The 20,376-nt window shown below is 41.6% G+C and overlaps 1 protein-coding gene and 1 long non-coding RNA gene across 13 annotated transcripts in view; both read right to left on the bottom strand.

Annotated features, from left to right (window-relative positions):
• ST3GAL3 (ST3 beta-galactoside alpha-2,3-sialyltransferase 3) overlaps positions 1 to 20,376 on the bottom strand; it is a 188,563-nt gene that overhangs the window by 68,629 nt on the left and 99,558 nt on the right. For all 12 annotated transcript variants that reach the window (XM_064428649.1, XM_064428647.1, XM_064428648.1 and 9 more), the window contains one exon: positions 1,520 to 1,614. In XM_064428649.1, the coding sequence (XP_064284719.1) occupies positions 1,520 to 1,614 (95 nt within the window). The remainder of the gene's footprint in view (positions 1 to 1,519; positions 1,615 to 20,376) is intronic.
• LOC135305212 (uncharacterized) lies at positions 6,098 to 18,399 on the bottom strand. Its single transcript, XR_010366470.1, has 3 exons — positions 18,326 to 18,399; positions 6,842 to 7,007; positions 6,098 to 6,252 (listed from the first exon to the last, which is right to left on the bottom strand). It is a non-coding gene; the product is annotated as an uncharacterized LOC135305212 (long non-coding RNA).

The raw sequence follows: 20,376 nt of genomic DNA, 5'->3' as shown, positions 1-20,376 counted from the left end.
ACTGAAACTTGGCACAAAATTCAGTCCCAGGAGGGTGTTAAAAAAATAACCTATTCAACGGTTTCCGTCCCATGGCTTCAGCTCACAGCCATTTAAATAATGGCAATTTCTCATTTCTCTTTTTAACAGAGGAAATCCAATATAAAACACCAGATTTACATAACATTGCAGTGGTGATACAAGCTGGCAACAAACCCAGAGAGAAGGCTGCCAGAGCCATTCTGTCATTCTCTTTTGGTGAATTTCTTCATTTGGATTCAGTTTAACGGAATGATTTTTATTAGGTCTAGCTGACATCACATGTAACCTGCAAATCCCACCTCCACACTCGCCAGGGATCTTGCCCTAGCTTTGTACACCTTGTGTGCTGGTTAGAAGGGGACAAGCCCTCCTGTGGTCACAGCAGCCTCCCACTTGTGCTGCCACTGTCAGTTCTTTGCTGCAAACTCTGCTGGCTGATTTAGAGGACAGCAATTAGCTTCCTATTGAGCTGCAAAGACTGACTGGACAAGGAATGGACAAAACAAAGAAGGGAACTGATGCAAGCCAAAAGCAATTTGTCAGCAGAGCCTTTGATTTGATCAGAGATTGTTCCACAACTACCACACCTGCTTCCAGGGAGAGACACAGAGCCAAGCTTTCTGTGGCTGCAGTTATTTCTCCACCAGGTATTTAAATTCCTACAGGATTATCTGTAATCTTGAGTTTGTTAGTGGAAAAAAAAATTCCAAGTTGATGCAATGCTACAAAAACTTATTAAATACACAGGACCTCAGATAGTCTGCAGCAAGTCACTGCAGTGAGCACAAGCCTTCTGCTCCACCACCACTCGGACAGAGAGGCTGTGGTTGCACATGTGGCACAAGTAGGAGCTTGTCACCCCAAACCAGATCATCTTCTGGGTGGGCTACTGGCTCCCATCTCATCCACCAGCCACTACTCCTGCTTTCCCACAGCATACCTGAGACACAGCCCCTTTTGCCTCACTCCAGCTGGAGGACAGGGCATATTAAAATTATCACCAAAGCATCTGAACATACTTTTCTTACTTGTTATATAAGGAAATAAGTAGACCAACTATAAAATTCTATGATAAGAAAATGTAGATTTGTATCAGTGGTCAAGCCCAAGGCATCTTTCCTGTTCTTTAGAGAATTACTGACTTAAAGGTTCTTTAAACCAGTTTGAACCCTCTGCTGCGGTCAGCAAAGTTGCTACAAGGTCTTCTGGCAGCCAGTGTCAAAATGTTTCTTCTAGAATGTGGTCATTGGTCTAAATTGCTGTTGTTGCACTGACTCTCCACATGTACTAAACCATCTTCCCTAAGGCCAGCCTCCGAGGTGCACGGTCCAGCTGTAAAAACCCTTCTGCATTTCTGAGCACTACATATACAATAATTATCTCAAACAGGGGAAATAAACTGAGCCCAAAGGACCACCTGAGTTTTCAAAACAGAAAAGAAAATGGGGCAAGAATCTGCAGACCACCTTCTTCTCCAACAGCTGTAGTTTTCTCATACCTTGTCCTTTAATTCCAAAGGGGGGTACAAAGTCCCTGATACGTGCCCATTTCCTGAAGGAATCGTCCAAGAACATTGGTGCCGGCTTTGAGAACCTGAGAAAACCAAAATGAGAAAGAAATTAACTCCTGAACTAGGAAGGATAAACTTCTGCAGGAATGTTGAGAGAATCCATACCTAAATGCTGATTCTACACTGTCACTGGTAACAGAGTAATGTGGAAGATTTTACATTTACCCAAAGATGACTGCAGTGAAACAAACCTGCCAGAATTTGTGCCACAAGGGCACTCAAGTCGTGAACCTGGCAATCATTTCTACTCAACAATTTAAGATTGCCCCAGTACTGTTTGGCTTTTAATTTAGCTACAATAAATTATAAATTGCAAGCAGGGTTTAGGCAGTTTGACTTCCAGCTTTGTGAGCCCAAGTCAGTTTATGTGCTCTGTGAGTGTATGAGGAGTCTGCTTTGGCCTCACTCGTGCACAGACACAGCAGCTATCACCACACAGGCAAGAAAACAGTTCAGGAGATCATGAAGCAGCTTGTAGTTTACAGAGAAAGGAAATGGAAATTCAGTGCCTTCTTCAGCATTCATTAACACATAAATGATTCAAGAGAGGTTCCTGCCAAACCAAACAGTTATGGTCTATCCAGAATCTCTTACAAAAGAGAGACCTAGTCCTTCTTAACCATGTCATTATGGAAATACATTATCCTAATTATACCCTCAAAACACAAACACAGCAGCTGGTAAAAATGTGTCTCTTCTAGAAATTATTATTACGGTGTCCAGAGAAAAGGAAACAATTAGCAAATATAGAAACATTAACTTCCATATGGGACCATTTCTGAGTGTATCAAGTATACTAGAAAGTATGCTAATGCTATTAGAAATCTGTTCATTCAATTATATCAAAACAGTAGCAGAGATGTTCTGCATCAAAATCAATCCCACCACAAAAAGGAATGCACTACATGTTCAGAGTCAGAGAAAACACCTCCACTACAGAGCAAGGTACATGCCCCTGCAGTAGATCCAGCTTGGCCAACCTACACATGGCAGCAGGACAGATGTAACCCATGGGTTTAGCTCTCCCTTCAGGCTGTTTCTGTACTCAACATGCAACTCTTACTGCAGACAGATAACCTTGGAACTACCTGATTTAGGATAAACTCATCTACTCTATACCACAGCCAGGTACAGAGCAACAATTTCAAATAGCAGCACAGTGAGGAAGGGATGGAATGAAATCTAAATTATAAACTGATCAAAGTGAAGATCATAGATGCCCAGTAAATCACAGATGCAGAAATCCATGTAAAGGGGAAAGAGACCAAGAGAATTTAACAAAACAAGAAGACTCAGATTCACCCATGCATACTGCTTCACATCCACTCATGCAATCTTTAATAAGATCATCTATAACCATAAAAGAAAGATGCACAGATGACATGGCTGATCTAGAAGGAAAGGAATGTTTCTTCCAGAGCTCAGAATACAAAAGTATATATACAACTTTATCTGGGAAAAGGTGGGGGAGGTATGTTAGAGCTTCTGAAGCTTTTAAGTAAAAACACCCCACAGGCCTATTTAAAAACAAATGAAGAACAATACTTTATTAGCTGTAACACATTTATTCTGAAAATATCCAAAAAACTTCAATAACCTGACAAATTAGTTCAGTGTTTTCTCACAAATCAAATATAATGATTATGTTTCCCAGGGGTTCTCCAGGGACTTACCTCCACCTCCTTCCAACATCAACAGAAGGAATCTTTGCAGGACTGTCATGCAATGCAAGAGCTTTTATAATCTGAAGGGCTACAGCACAGATGCTCACAGTCCTTCCTCTACAGCCACCCCTTGAACTCCCAGCAGAAGCCAGGTCCCACACAGTGGTCCCTGTTCTCCCCATGCAGCAGCTGCAGTGAGGGATGGCAGCATTGCCTGGGGCTCACCAGCACCTTGGGGCTGCTTTGTAAGGTCACCAAGCTACTCTGGTTGCTGCTGTGACATGCAGTCTCCCAATGCATATATGAGCAGGTTTTAGTCTCTTCTCAAGAAACAAGAGGATTCAAGAGGTACAGTGAAATGAAACCTTTGCCAGTTCAGTTCATCTGCCCAAAAGCACTGCATGAGAAAGAAGGTATGGGCTATAAGGTCAGGGATAATTCAGAAGCTGGTGTTATTTATACATGCAAATAACTGGCCTGTTTGCAAGTGATACATCTGGAAAAGACAATTTACAGTAGTCTGATGTGGAGTAAGAAATGCCTCTCCCTAATGCAGATTTTCATTTACAAAAGGTGCCTGGTAAAAGCAGGAGGGAAGTCAGATCCTCCTAAGACTCCCTGGACCCCAGGGAAGTCCCCAAAATCAGCTGAAGCTCAAGGCATGACTGATCTAATGCCCTATGGTATCGTTTCTGCATGTGACAACTAAGGCACCAAAGTGATTCCAAAGAAAGGGTGAAATGATCATTGGCCTTTTTATTGTATTTGTACAAGTAAATTTAGGGATTTTTCTAGCAAAAAACCACAATAGCCTTAGACTAGCTACTATTATTTGGTAATATTTAACACTCCTGTATACAGGGCTAGCGAAACAGACTTTTAACTCAGACTTTTGCTTCATTTAAGAAGGAGGAAGAACTGTTCTGGGGAAATATTATATCCATATGGGAAAAAAAAGGGAGCAAGTTAGAAGATATTTTGCTCCCATAAATCTTGAAAGTAATTCCGTTTTGGAAATATTAAGAAATTATGAATACTGTAAGCTCATGCGCTTTGCCACCTCAATAAATCAGAGCAAGCCAGAGCTGTGTCCAGCAGTGACAGGGAAATGCTGTCTGCCAGACTCTCCAGGAGCATGGCTGTTCTGTCTCAGCTCTGAACTGCATCTGGCGTATTACAGGACCCTTCAGGAAATATTGGGATTTGCCTCAAACAGGCCATGGGAATGCTCTCTGCAGAGCACCTAAAATACATTCCAAGGAATGCATGGGAGTTTGTCAAACAGAGAAAGCAAATGTTCCTGAATGATGTTAAAACTCTGCATGTACTGAGCAGCTCGGTACGGGATGCTGTGTTTTGCCTGTCACAGCTGTCTGAAGACAGGATGGCTTCACTGGCAGCCACAGCTCCAGACACAAACCAGGTTTGTGCTCCTTCAGAAAATGGCACAGAAAGTGAAAGTTTTGATTTTTCAGTTTCAAATTTTAAGCATTTCCTCTCTACTCGACCCCAGATTCCAGAACAGACATATATTGCAATCTCATTGCACGTGACACCTGAAAAGTTGAGGAATTTGGCTGCTTATGGCACACACTTATGACCTGTGTAATTTGAGAGAGAAATGCCAAGCACCCACAATCTCCAGTTTGAATGGCATACCCTGCTAAAACACAAATGACATCTAAATGGACTAAAAGCTTGACACGATAATTGTGAGGTACAAAACAAATCTCTCCCAGTTCTCAAGTTTGAATTCCTCATACAAAGACAGCAATAAAATCTCCAACAATTTGTCACCATGCACAGCAAAAGGAAGCGAACGTTCTGCCAGAAACTGTTCTTAAAGAGGAATCTATAATCACACAAAAATGTGATATATATTTGTGCCTATGGGACTCTGGCTTATGTGACAAAATGTTACATTTCCAGTTCTTTCCTCCCTGACAAGAAGAGCTGTGACCCCAAAGCATTTCTGAAGGCTGAGCTAGCCTGCCAGAAGCTCCCCAGCCAAGTTTTCCAGCCATTCCATTTTGTCCCTGATACTGAGACCACTTCACAGCTACTCCTCTTGGATGAGCACTGAAGTACTCAGCATAAGCAGCACTAACTTCAAAAAGCATCTTGCAGTTGTTATGCCAGGTAGCTATGGGACAATTTTAGACATTGAATCTTAACCAGAATCTGCTCCCTACTTATCTGCTGCTTTCCAGGCAATTAATACATAAATGTGTAGAAGAGAAAAAGCTACATCTCAGAAAAAGAAAAATAAACAAACTGATTTGTATGTCTTTGGCTTTAACGAGGAGGGATGAAGAAAAGGTCAAGTTCCTGAATGAGTAAAGGGGAAGACAGCACCACATTTCTAAGGAACCACAACACCAAGGAAAGGCAGACTGACAGCCACTAAGCTCAACTGTGAGCTTATATTTCAGATATTCCGTTTTTAAAAAAAATCCTCCTTTAAGTTAACCTGTGTTTTTGTTTATTCTTTAATTAAGGAGAATCAGTAGTGCTGGAAAAGTGAAGGCTGAAAGAAAAAAAGCCCAAACAGTGCTAGGACCTAATGCTCTGCAGAACCTGCATGCTGCATTTGTAAAGGGGCAGGAACAGCTTCTTTCTCTTTTTTAACCACACATAAATAATTTATTTGTTCTGGCATGACTTCTATCTTCTGTTTGCCAATGATCAAAAGCATCCATGGTTAGACAGAAGGCACAAAGTCTACCAATGTTATTAATTAAATACAAACTGAAGCCCTTGAGTGCTGAATCATTAGACCTGACACAGGCATTTATGGAGAGAGAGAATCTAAACTAACCTTTCCCTTTTTCCTTACTGAGACCTAGAGGTATGCTGTCTCCCTTGCCTCCCTTCTCTGGGGAGCAGAATGGTGTGACAGCATAGGAATGAGGAGGTTTGTGACATCCTGATTTTACATTTCTTATTGGCATTAATCCTCTGTCAAAAATCCGAGCAGCTCAAAGATTCCTCAAGGAGCTGAAAAATTTAAGAAACTGTATTAATAAGGATTAACCCCATCCTACAACCAACAAACTGCTTTTCCTATACCAGCAAACAAGCTCCCCCCCAAAAAAAAAGATGGCTGCAAGAAGAATATCTTTAACAGCAGAGATCAGGTCAAAAATTAAATTGATCTTAACAAACTGCAGAAGTCTAAAATAAAAGAATATGGTAGAAAGAACTTAGCACTGAGGAATGGCTGGTCAGAGCTGGTCTACCAGTGCCATTTGAGACCACCTAACTCTTCACAAGAGAGTGTGAGCCACAGATCCCCACTCATCTTCTCCCCTGCTCTCTGTGCCTATGGACCCTTGAGTGTACCTGCAGCTGTCTCTTTCAGGCTGCAAAGGTCTCAGCTACTTGGCCACTCCCCACACTGACACCACTGAATTACACAGCAGAACAGTGCTCTGCAGTGAATGTCACCACCACTCCAAAAAGATGACTTTGAACAGGCTTTATTCCATAAGCAAAGGACAGGGCAGGTAAAATCAACTGAACCCAAACCCCGCAGACCAGGCAGCAGTTATCCCTGCCTACTTCCCTGTGAATGATTGCTCTGTACCTTTGAGGCACTCTGGAACATCTTCAGCCTTCTTGCCCTCTGCTCTCCATCACCTAGTACGTTGTTTAAATTCATCAGTACAGCCCTTTTCTCATTTTCTCATTGCTCTATTTAGAGCTGGACCAGCTGCTCCAAGATGTATCTTAAAAGGCTCCCATCCTCTGTGCTGTGGTTCATACAAAGAACATTATTACACTCTTGCAGGAAAGATAAACATCCTATCATGAATGAAAAATCTAACTATTACAGCTGTAAAACCTGTTAAACACTCTATTTTATTCAAGATCAGAAAGCATCAACTCAAGGACCATGTCCAATTCTGGGCCTCATGTGAAAAACAGAAACAAACTGAAAAAAGGCCATAAGAGACTCTGAAAAACATCTAAGGTCTAGAAAACATGATGACTGAGGAAAGCTAGGAAAAAACCCAACTTTGTTTAGCATAGAAAAAACTGGAAGAGTACATGATAAATATTACAAGGCTGCTGCAAAAGAGAAAGATAAAATATCCCTGGTAAAGAAAAGTAGTAACACCGGTCCTAAAATGCAGCAAAGAAAACTTAATAATTTTAAAAAAATGTTTCTTACGCTTGGAATCATTATACATTGAAATCTACTGTCTGAACATGGATTACAGAACTCACATCAACTACACCATTTTCTGATTTTTAAAAAAGTTTTTATCTGTGAAACACCAGTTAGCCATAGCTGTGCCTACTTTTTAGAGGGAAATGCAAATAGATGATCTTTTGAAGTTCTGCACAGGTCTATTTCATCTAAAGCCACTTTCATACTGGGCTAACATTGCTAGGAGGTGACCAACTAGCCAAGCCACAGTCTGCTGTAGCTGGGAATCAAGAGCTGCCCTTCAGACTCCTTGCACTTCTTAAGTATTTCTCTTCATATATGGTAATCAAGTCTCAGTACAATCACTGCAGATAAGCAGCACATGGATTTTCCAGCCTGCTGCCTGCCAAGAGTGCTTTCTGTTTGTACCCCGCACCTTTGTGATAAACAGGAAGACACGTAAAGTTTAACCTTTCTGCAGTCATTAATGTCTTGGGCTTATGGCACCACCAAGGCACAAAATCAAAGAATGATTTACCATTGGCTCAGTCCCTTCTGCTCACTGACTGTGTTCTGACATGCATAAAGTCCAACAAAGTGTCCTGAGCAGCTTACCCACATAATGCAATTAGTCATGGGGACTGGAAAAGTTTTCAGATAAACTAAATATTAAAGACAAAAAGAAATCAGTTTGCCTGCTCTGATGAAATCCTCACACTTTCCTCCTGATTCTCCGAACATTTCAGACAAAAAACACATATGCATGCACAAAAATAACAAGAAGCTTGGTTTAAAGGTTGGCTTCCTCTTGTGGAAAAAAAAAAAAAAGAAAAAAAAAAAACAAACCAAAAAACTATAAAATTCAGACCAGGCAGAAACTTTGTTCTGACCTGCCTCATACAGCAGCTTATAAGACAACATGCAAAATTTGTCATTGTTCACAAACCTCTCTAATACCAAAACACAATTATGCAAGGGTGAAAAGCCAACTTCTCAGCAACACAAGGTTCTGTTAGTTTAAAAACCAGTCTTCTAACATCATTTCAATGTCATAGCTTGTTTTTCACGTATTATTGTCAATGATGCAAGATTGAATTACAGCTCATTCTTCCTACAAAAAGCCAGGTGGGGGGTTCAAGAACTCTGAGGGAGCACTGAGCCAAATAGATGAGATTATGTGATATTTGGAAACATGATGAAGGTGAGCGAAAGCAGACTGCAATTACTGCCTGGGTTTCCAAAGCCTTCTGTGCAAACAAAAAACGAGATGAAGAGGGAAGGTGAAAGGTCCAATACTTCTCTCAAGAAGAAAGAGTTAGCTCCCATATAAGATGCCAGCCAGCAGCTCTGCCAGTTGGCCAGACTTTAGCACAATTATGTTCCTGGTAATACCCTGCTGGAACAGGATTGTGCTTTCTAATGAGCCCCAACTGGAGAGCACTCATGTAGGGTCTGCTGCTGTTCAACACTGCACTCCCAAAAGGCAGGGTGTCCAGGGGATCTCTTCTATTTCTGGTGAAGATCTAACACATTCCAAAAGACTGCAGAGGACAGGCACAGTTCCCAGCACGGACCTGTTGTCTTTCATCACACTAATTAACCAGTCTGTTAAACGCAGTGACTGCATGTTACTTTTATAAAGCCAACGTAATGTTCTCTTTATCCTTCCTGCAGAGAGAAGTTAATCCCTGTCATTGCCACTCACTGCTCATTCTTGCCACCACTGGCCATGTCTGACTTTCTGAGCTGCCAGCAGTCTTATGGTGGAGCTCAACAAATTGCACTTCTCTGTTTCAAAAGCTTCTAATCTCATTTTTTCCTACCACATTATTTAATGTATATGCCTATCTTGAGGTTATCCTACTGTCTCAGACCAGTCTTCAGTTTTCAAATCATTGGAGGGAATAGTAAAATTTTGAGTGGCCTTCATTCATTACTTCACAAGTTATTATGTCGCTGCAGAAGGAGCCTGGAACACTCAATGCTGTAAAGAAATTGGTATATATGTAGGGAGCAGGACACTGCTCAAAAAGAGCCTTCCACCATCAGCTAAGCCAAAAATGCACATATTGCTCAGCACAGCCAAGCACAGAACTGATGTGACTGCTCTCCTGATGGACACACAGAGGATGTGGCACAGAAGGGAAAGAGCTGTTGAAGCTAATGAACAACTAAGCATAAAATGATACAACCAGCTAAAGACAAAAATAAGGCCATCAATGTTTTAAAAAAATCCAGAACAGCTTTGTTATGGAAGCTAATGAAGACAAAACAAATTACTTGATGTGAAGCTTGCTCATTTTATGAAAGGGGTTGTATGATTTGGTGTCTGCACAGACAGAAGACTGGACTTCACAATCAATTCCATTTCTGAATGCCTGATGTTCCTTCATCTCTGGCCCACTGCTCTTATCCAGGTCAAAAATCCACATGGGGCAAAAGTTCCCTACATAAGTCTTATAGGAGTGAGGATGCTGGTAGAAGAAATGTCAATGTTTCAATAATTGTAACTGAAACAGATGGGTTGATCTGAGTGAAAAGAGTCTTTAATTTTTTCAAGGCTCATGCACTTCTGGAATGACCAATGCCATTTTAGAAGCTAGACAAAAAATTCCTATTAACATGATATGGAAAACATTAGTCTGTTGTGAAATGCACATGGCATTAACAGAAGTCTTGTCAGCTCTTCTGATTTTCTTACATGTAGGGCAATATTCTGAAATGTTCTACAGGTCACAGTTCCTCATATCACACTCCTGGAAGAATCTCAACCTTCATGTTAAAAAAAATCCCACAGCAAATTAAAAAAAAAAAAATTTATAGACTTATAGTTGGAAATGAGACCTCAATAACTAATAAATGCTCAGAAACCTGAGGAGGAATAAAAAGAAAATATTATTTTTCAACTGCATGAATTTTCTGTCCTGACTCATTATTACTGACTATTTGCAGGTTACAATTCTCATCAGTGCAACTCCCTACAGTGACTTTAAGGTGATCCAGAGAAGGTTTTCTCAATGAAAATGCAAGCAAGGGACAAGCTTGCTTTCACACACCAACAGGAAATGAGAGGAAAACAGTAAATGTGAGGGAAAAAAATTCTGCAGAAACTATTGCTCTGACAGCTGCCTACAGCACACAAGACAGGCAGACAATTAAATGCAAAGAAACAAAGACAAGACGTGAATCTTCTTTGCACACCACAAATTGATGCTCAAAGACAATTATACAGATGTTTCTTACAATTTTTGTCAGTTATTTTCAAAAGATTTTTTTTTAAGTTATCACAATGTGCATTTCATGTGAAAAACTGGCATAGCAATGACTATATCAAATCGGGTCTGCAGCTTATTTGAGAAAATAAGGATACATACAGGAAGATATGAACTAGAAATAAGAACAAAATTTGCAGTGGAAACAAGAAGGGACTGAAAGCACAGGAGGTGTTGGGCAAGCATAGGAGATGCTGGGCAAGCACAGCTTTCCCCAAACACCTTGAAACTGGACAATGCTTTATGGCTGGAATCCACACCATGGCCAGCACCATTCAGCAGTTGGACATCCTAACTTAAAAAACAGTGAGAGTGGAAATGTTCTCTATTGCACAAATTCCTAAGGCCTAAACAATTTAGCTTGTCATGCTCCTTCTTGTAGGAAGTTGTTCAAGGAGCAATTATGTGATTTTCAAGCTTGCCAAGAACTCAAAGCAGCATCAGTCATCCAACCAGAGAACAAGGTTTTTTCCTTGTATTAGGTGAAACAGGATAATGTGGCTTTAAGTGCTATCTCCTAGGTACAGCCACCAGATGTGCACTTGTAGAATGTACACAAAGAAACCCCAAACATTACTACCAGAATAATTTCACTTGCTGAAAAACAATTACAGATAGATCACAAAGCTGCTATTAACGAGATCCATAGCAATCTCAATGGGAAAAATTCCAGATGCATTTCTGCTTCTCTGCTGCACAATAGACTTCACATTGTCGTGCAGGACAAAGTGGGGGCAGACAGTTGTTATTATTTAAGATTCAGACAGAGGCTTTTTTCTTCCTTTAACCAGATGCAAAAACCTCCAAGGATTTCACTGAAAGCCTGAACACAAAAAAAAAGGCCAAAAGCCCAAGTGGAAAGAGTGTTTTCAGAGGGACCTATCCCCCTAGGTGCAAGAAGGTACTTCTGTAACTGGAGATAATGCTTGATAGGGTTGACATGCACCTAATGTCCAGTTTAATGTAATTTTCTGGCTCCTCTGTCACCTTATTAATTCCAGCCCTTAGCCTAAGAGTGGTGATCTGTAAAGCAACATGCACTAAAATCTTCCAGATAATATCAGCACTATTTAATATACGCCTCTCCCCTTTGGTCCCATGGCTCTAAAAATAAACAAGTATTTTAACAAACCAAGGGCAAGACTCTGAGCCTGTAAAATCTCTTTCTATGTACTGTTTCCAGAGATAAGGCACAGAGACTGGACATGAAGAGTTTCCATGCAAGAGGCCACCTGACAAAACCAAAAGGATTTACTGACTCACAGAGTAAGTGGGTGCTGTGGAGAAAGCTGCAAACAGTGCCAGCACAGACAGCTACATCCTTTCCTCATCATCCCACACAGAGTGTCTGGCTTGAGTCAGAGATTGGGCAGGGAAAAGAGAGTGGAGGTGAGACTCGACTACTCTGACGAAGTAAAGAGCTACCATGTGGACTTCTCCTGTCCACACCTGAAAAACAGGTGTGAAAAATAAGGCCTGTCCTTCCAGCCAGCACACTCACTGGCCTCGTCCAACCAGCATCCTCTGCTCTGCTGTGTCCTCGTGTCCAAATTCATCACACATCTGGCAAGAGACCATGCAGCAACAACAGTATTCACAGCAGTAACTTCAAAGGACTCTGCCAAGAGGTTTGATGGATACCTGAAGCACAAGGTATGCTCTTAAAAGCCTACCTTCTAAAATGCTATTAATCTCCTGGAAGAACTGATATCCAGACTCACTAATCAAAGCAGAGACACCCTCCCAGTTCTTATTGCTCCACTTGAAGAACAGTACAACAGTCCTCATTCCAGGAATGGAGTTTTTCAATGAGATAGTTCATTTCAACAAGTTCCCACAAGAAAAAAACTGCAAAAAAAAAGGATACTGCTGGGTTATACATTTGAAATTTATGTAAGTCACTGAAACAAATACTAAATATTATTAGCTACTAAAGGAAATGGTTATGGTGAAGATGAAGGGATAAAAACCTCACACAAATGTGCCTTCTCTTTCAGTATCCTTGACAGAGAAAGCACTTCTCCTACAGCTGTGGGAAAGAAAACAAGACACAACGGCTGAAGTTAAAATTACACATCTTTGGCTGTTATCAAAGGGAGCTCTAGCACATGGACAAAGTGCAGTCTGCGTGATTCCAATTCCAAACCAAAGAAACGCTGCAGGCGTATTCATCATCGACATTTGTATTTGCTCCTGAATATTACAAAGAGCAGTGAACATTGCTGATCCACTACTTTTGTCCCAGTGGCAACGTTTAATTGCGTCAACTGCATTCAGCCTTTGTAGAAAGCATCAATAAATTCACTCCTACAATTGATACTCTTCCAGTGACCCCCTCAGGCAAACCAACATGAAGCAGCTCCAGTGTGCAGCACTGCCAGCTGACACAGAAATCTGCCACACCCGGGAGCTTTCCATACCCTTAGAGTGTGGGTGGAACAAAGTACAGAGAGCAACTCAGCATCTCCATTAATCCATCAGGGAGACACAAAAGAATCATAGAATCGTATAGGTTGGAAAATACCTCTAAGATAGAGTTCAACCATTAATCCAGCTCTCCCAAGGCCACCACTAAACCATGTCCCCAAATGCCACATCTAAATGTCCTTTAGCTCCCTCCAGGGATGGTGACTCCACTATCTCCCTAGGCAGCCTGTACCACTGCTTGATTTTGGAGGAGAAATTTCCCTAATATCCAATCTAAACTCCCTTGGCACAATTTGAGGCCATTTCCTCTTATTCTGGAGAAGAGAAGGACACCCACAACACTAGAATATCCTTTCAGTCTCTCATCCCATAGAGAGTGATGAGATTTCCTCTGAGGCTTCTTTTCTCTAGGCTAAATACCCCCAGCTCACTCAGCAGCTCCTCACTGAACTTGTCCTCTAGAGCCTCCAGCAGCCAGTCTCTGCTTCGGCCTGGAATTCAGTTTATTCATTGTATTTTCTTAACATCATCCAGTTTTGGGTTTTTTTCCTCATTCTTTTGTTTGACCACTTATGTTTGTCTAACCACTTAGATGGCACTCCACAAACAACTACTCTCGATTTACATCTGTCATAGAGAAGGTGTTCTGTGTTTTCTTTCCACTTCTTAAAAGTATTAAACTTTTCACCACAGACATTTTGGAAGCAGACATGCTTGGTGTGACAAGCAAGAAATCTCTCCATTACAATGACAAATTGCAGTCATTTTGTTCTCATTTAATCTTACTTTTAACAAAACAATCACCTTGTTAAGAAAAACTGAAAAAAGGCATGAAAGCTCTCAGCCTTGCAAAGTGAAAGCTTTAAAATGCACTGGCAAAGAAAATGAAGACTATAATATAAATGATGAGTAATCTTAATCACCAGCTATTTCTAATATCTTTTTGTCTTAAGTACCTCTACGCTCCAATAAATCAACAAATGCTTAGTCACTTCTTTGAACTTAGAGATGTACAATAGAACAAATAACAATAAAGCTATGCTTCAACCTACTAAATAAATAAATAAATAATGGCAATCAATAACTTCTTTTCAAGCTATAAGAAAATTCTATAAAATGTAGTGACTGTCCTTCAAAATTTTTCCCAAATACTTATTTTTCTAAAAATAATTTCCCCATATAACTTAGAGTAGTTTAAAAGAAGTTAAAGACCACAACTCCATCTAACTCAGGATATTCTTAAATTTCCTTGTCTAAACAGGAAAGTTGAAGGACTATATTAGCCAAGTATCTGCTGATCTCAATGACAAGAGAAATAGCAGATTTGCATTAGCCAGCAAAATAGCAATGCTGTTGGCCAGAAGAACTTCCCACAAGTATTTATGGGTGCTCTTTGGGCAAGTGTTCAAACAGCCAGCTGCGGAGTGAGAAAACAGCACAGGATCATCCCACATTACTCTCTCTGCCTCTGTAATGCTCATGCTCAGCCCTCCTAAATTTTGCCTCTCTACTAGACATTTTGCTTTCCCTGAGCTGCAGACTAAGTGCACTTGGCTGTGATGTTCACAAGCAACACCACTATAAAACCTGCAGGTTCACATCAATGCTGTGTAAATGTCACCAGATAAACCACAGCCTACAAGTGACTGAAGATTTTCAGAGACCATCAGCACTTCTGAATTCAACAGCAACGGTGTAGTAACCAGTCTTCCCAACAAATCAGGCTACTCATGTTACCATACTTGTCTTGCAGCAATTATTTCTGAGTATTCCCAGTGCATGTTTTCCCACCATGACAACCTGATACATGCTCTGCAGCAATGGTTTTCATTTTAATATCTTGGCCAGTCATGGAGTGAATCAAATTGACAGCCCCTCTGCTGATACCAAGCTTTAGAGGCAGCAGAACAGGTCCACTCCCATCAATTTTTATCAGCTGAACTTTGAAAAATGGTGCTCCTAGTTAGAGGGATTAGTATCTCCCTTAAAATGGGTATTAGGAATAAAAATACAAGAGCAGCTCTAGCAGAAATAAGAACAGGCTGATGTGCAGGAGTACCAACAAATTGCTTCCAAACCTGCCTGAGGCCAGCACAGCTTTGGAAAATCTGTAACACTTTGAGGGAGCTTTTGTTCCATGGCTACTTGCTTCTTTTGATATCAAGAGCATGCTGAATGTGTGCAAAGCACAAATCTGAACAAACTGCCTGCTCTACTCACAGTTATCACCCACTGAAAGCTATTGTGGATGCTTCTTGAAATGCACATGAAGAGTTGGACTGAGAGAAGTGACCTCGAGGCACTGAGCTGTGCCAGCACCAGCCACCAACACCAACCCCAGGACAGGCACAGGGGCCAGAGCTGTGCTCTCCTGGTAATTACAGTTACTGTATCAGAACTAGTTGTCTCTGAGGGAGAAAAAAAAAGGTGTTGCATGATTTTTAGCTTGGGATTATTTTTTTAAGAATTCATCAGCTTGATTGCCCAGCAGTAAGGAAAATCCCACCTAATGATGCGAGTGAGACTGTGCTGGGGCAGATCAGAGTTCAAAATCACTTTCCCAAAAATGGCAATAAATAGATGTCCAAGGTAAAGCAAGAACAGGGCAAAGAGATAAAATATTTCCTCCCTAACATTCACACAGCTTTCAAACATTTTCAGCTGAGTGGATTTCCTGAGCTTGATGTGGTTTGTCTAATCAGCAACCCCCCTTTCTCTCCCAGCAATGGATCCCTCCTCCAAATGTTTGTTCAGACTCCTCTGGAATTTGTACAGACAATTTGCAGCTGTCACATGCTTTGGCAAGGAATTGCCCAGGTATATGACCTGATGCACAAAGAACTGAATCTTTTTTGTTCTGATGCATGTAAGTAGAAACACATTATGCAGAAATACTATACCAATGATTTTTCCCTTCTACCTTTTTTCCCTATAGTAAAAGCCAAAGGTAAATTCAGTGCAGCTCAACCTGAAGACCCCCCACGACAGATCATACCTTCTTCCAGCTGCCTCAGCAATCACATTGTCCCCTACCTCTCAATCCCTTTTTGCCCTCAAGGTCTTCCCTTATTCTGCATTTGGGATCTGACATTACCAAGCCTGAAGAAATGTTGTTTCATGCAGCTGTCATCTGGGAAGTACGCTCTACCTCTGCACAACAGAAGTCTTTTCATAAATTTATTATGTTATGTGTGCTCATACTGTATCTCCTAAAGCTTCCAGCTGGCTCCCCTGATGTCTACCTCAAGCACTTGCTCCTCTCCACCAGGTGAGCACCTTCTCCTCTTTGGCCTGGCAGACCACTCAGCAACATTTAAACTGGGAAGCACCACAGACTGTATTGCCTCTCCCATCTCATGAGGAGTCCAGCACCTCCTGTGATCACAGAGGGCAGCTTTCCTAGGATGCTTCTGGCTGCTAAGATGGCTGGGAAGTTTCAGATTTATGGTATATGACTGAAAAGCTCTCTCTGCACACTGTAGTTTCTGACAAGACCATTACAAATTTCAAGGAAGGATATGGACTTGCTGGAGCAAGTCTAGAGAAGGGCCACGAAGATGATAAAGGGCTGGAATGTTCAAAGCCAGGCTGGATGGGGCTTGGATCAGCCTGGTCTAGTGGAAGGTGTCCCTGCCCGTGGCAGGGGTGAGTGGAACTCGGTGATCTTTAAGGTTCCTTCCAACTCAAACCCTTGTATGGTTCTATGATCTGTTTAGGACTGAAGGGCCACACACACAGAGTAAACCCCAGCTGCTCTCTGGAAACCAGGCACATGCACAGAAACCATGGCACACTCAGGAAATGGTCTGGGCTTCCAGCTGGTGAAAACATGAAGTCACTGCATCCACAGACTGCACTGAATAAGAAACAGCAACTATGGCAGCTACCAACTGCTTCAAGAGATCCTCTCCTGCTCTTTTGAGAGGGCCAATGTTCTTCAGCAGCTGCGCACAAGGAGTCGAACATCAGCTTTCAAAAAGACCTATTTCATTAGGAGATGAGGTCTGTCCAGACACAAATGACAAAGAGCCACATTCCTCCTCTCTAGCTTCGGCTAGCGTGGGAATGGAGCTCGGACACAAGAAAACTTCCTCTGTAGCAATGTCCTGCAGCTGTCAAAGAACTAGCATGTGAACAAGTCAGGCACAGGAAGAAGAGAAGTGCTACTACAACCCTGGCCAACTGAGCAACCTCAGAGTCTCAATCTGACAGCACAAAAGTAGGTGACCATAGAGACACTCTCCCACTTTCTGTACAGCTTTGACTCAGACATTCACACGTTGTCCCTATGGACCTGCAGGAAGTACAGGAATACATATGCTTTGATCCAGCAGTAATGACTTAAAACCCAGTCTTGTGTGGGAAGTGTTGACAAATTACCTCTGGTAGACACTGAAATCACTCAAACAATTAACTGAGATTAGATTAGCTGGTAGGTTTGGAAAGAGGCTATGAATAAGATGTGTGCAGCTGCACATGTTTTTACTCAATTCGATGACAGTAGGACATGTATTACTTCAAACATCAAGGCTACACCAAATCAGATAAGCAATCCCACCTAAAACAAAAACCAGCAACATACTTCCCACAAATGTAAAATAACTTTGTGCTAGCCATAGTGGAATAAACCACCCAGAGACAGTTTCTTCCCAACTCCAATCAGCTTCAAAATCAATACCCTAAAGAGCAAGAATCCACATTCTTACTTTTTTTAAATCTACTGTAACTGTAGAAGTTTTATTACTTCTATATTAGTATTAGTTTAGGATGTTACATCTCTCAGATCCTGTCTCAATAAAGTGTATAACATGAGACTAGTTTGAAACATGATCTATTTCCCTTTAATTGAAAGCCAAGGTTTAATATTAATGCAATTTACCACTTTTCTAACATTCACTAAATTGTACACACCTATGGTATTCCCTCTGCAAAAGAAATGCATCACATTTTTGTCCATACAAAACCTATCCTTGCTAGACAGACATGCTATGATTTTATTTTGGAGTAGATCAGAAATCAGGTCTGAAGTAGATTTGCAGACACACAGGTCATCTCTACCACTACCTCGTCTTAGCAAAGGGTAAGAGGAAGAGCACAGCACCAGTGCCTGAGCACTTCAGGCCTCCTTCTAAAGAAGGCTTTACAGAACTTGTGTGAAAGAGCTTCTGGAGGACTGGTGAAGGAGTGCAATGAAAAAACACATTTTGAGAAGAGCCACCTTGACAGTGGTAAAGGCTGCTGGCTGCAGTAACCTAAAAGACTACCCGTCTTAATTAGTCACACTTCTTCCACACCTTCCTGTAAAGTCACATCACAGCACCTCAGAAAACATCACTAGGAAGACATAACAAGACAAGTCACAAACACAGGATTCCACAGACAATGGGACAGGCTCCCTGGTGACTTGGACTAGAGAGTTTAATTTTTAAAAGTGTATTTCAGAGTCACACCTCTACAGTCTGCTTGGAACCCATATGAAAGTAGTCCTTGAAGCTTAGCAGTGCAGCAAGTAAAAAGAAGATGGGGAGAACAAAACAGCTGTAAATGGAGGGGGAAAAGCAGATACAAGGCAGTATAAGGAAAGCACAATGAATTGTCCTAAGTGATTCAACAGGTCACATAAAAGAAGAAAAGGACACTGAAATGTGAGATCCGAGCTACTACAGATATAGCAAAACTTCAAATAGGTTCGCACTGCATCACACTGAATTACAGGAGTTGTGCTGATCTGTCATTCCATGGTCACCTAGAAGTTTAGAGTTCTATTTTTAGCATTCCTATTAAAGAGTTTTTTTGGTAGAACATATTTATTGTGTTGTGGTTTGTCAAGTCTATTGGCAAGTTTAGGTAATATATTTGTTTCTTTCATTCCTGCAGCTGAAAGTCTGATTTTAACGAGAGGTTGCTCATTTTGGTTAGCAGCTCAATCTTTACATTCTTAAGCGTCTTTAAAATTCCTGAATATATACAGCCTAGGATGGGTGATTTAGCACTGATTAGTTTAGTGGTGTGAGAGAGACCAGAGACACTGCTCAGAGACATTTTACTGTTCTGAAATTACCTCCTCAGCATAAGAGGCTTGAAAGCCAAAAAATAGGAGAGCAGCTTTACAAATTGCAACAGGGAGGAGAGCTAAAGCTTCAATCAGATACATTCTATCCTCCACCTCCTTCCTGTCTGTACAAATGAAAACAAAATGCCTCTTACTTACAAAAAATACTTGCTATTATGGGCAGAAGCATGACGAAGAATCCACCCTCCAAGCAGTTTTAGGACAGCTTCCGTGGTAGTCTACCTCGTGATCAATGGGGTTCTTTTTAAATGATTAGCAAGGGTGTAATTAAGGAAACCGAAGGAAGGAAGATAACTCAAAAGATGAATGAGGCCTTTATTCAAGGTATCACTGAGATGGGGCACTGGCTGTATGACAAGCAAAGGTGAAGGTCTGGTGGGCAAGAGGAACACGAGCCCGGGCTGCGCCCTCGCGGCAAAGGCAGCCAGCAGCCCCCAGGGTGGGGGACCCCAACCCTGGCTCTGCACTGGGGGGGCTCTGCTGCAGGGCTGGGGCACTGCTGGGCTCCCCTCTGCACACAGACACACTGGAACAAGTCCAGCAAGCTAAGATGATTAAAGGATTGGAGCATCTGCCACGAGGGGAGCCTGAGAGAGCTGGGATTGCTCAGCCTTGAGCAGAGAATGCTCAGGGGGCTCTGATCACTGTGCATAAACACCTGACAGGGGCAGTCAAGCAGGCAGAGAGACTCTTCTCAGGGGTGCACAACACACAGGGCAATGGGAAAAAAAAAACTAAATACAAGAAATTCCTTTGGAAATAATAGTACTGCTAGGGTGGTCAAACATGGAAACAGGCTGCGCAGAGAGGTTGTTCAAACACAACTGAGCATGGTCCTGAGCAACCTGTGGCAGGTGACCCCACTTTGAGCAGGGGTTTGGACTAGATCACCTCCAGAGGTCCCTGCCCTACCCATATAGTCAGTGATCCTTCTCCCCATGAAGCAAGGATAAACTTGCAAGAGCTCAATTCCCATCCAGGTCAAATCTCAGGAACAAGGGTGTGCTAAAATCCCATTTTATACAAGTGCTGTAATTCCTGCTGACCTCAATCAGCCTAATCAAGTGGTCAGATTACAAAATGAAAAAAAAGGGCTTTAATTTGATCATAACTCATAGCTATTCCATTGACCTAATGCTTGGCCACGCAGAGCTCATGAAAACTGGATTAATGCATAAAAATAGAGGATTTCATCC

The sequence above is a fragment of the Passer domesticus genome, chromosome 7, assembly GCF_036417665.1.
Source record: "Passer domesticus isolate bPasDom1 chromosome 7, bPasDom1.hap1, whole genome shotgun sequence".
NCBI classification, from domain to species: domain Eukaryota; kingdom Metazoa; phylum Chordata; class Aves; order Passeriformes; family Passeridae; genus Passer; species Passer domesticus.
This window is presented reverse-complemented; position numbering and strand designations above follow the sequence as displayed.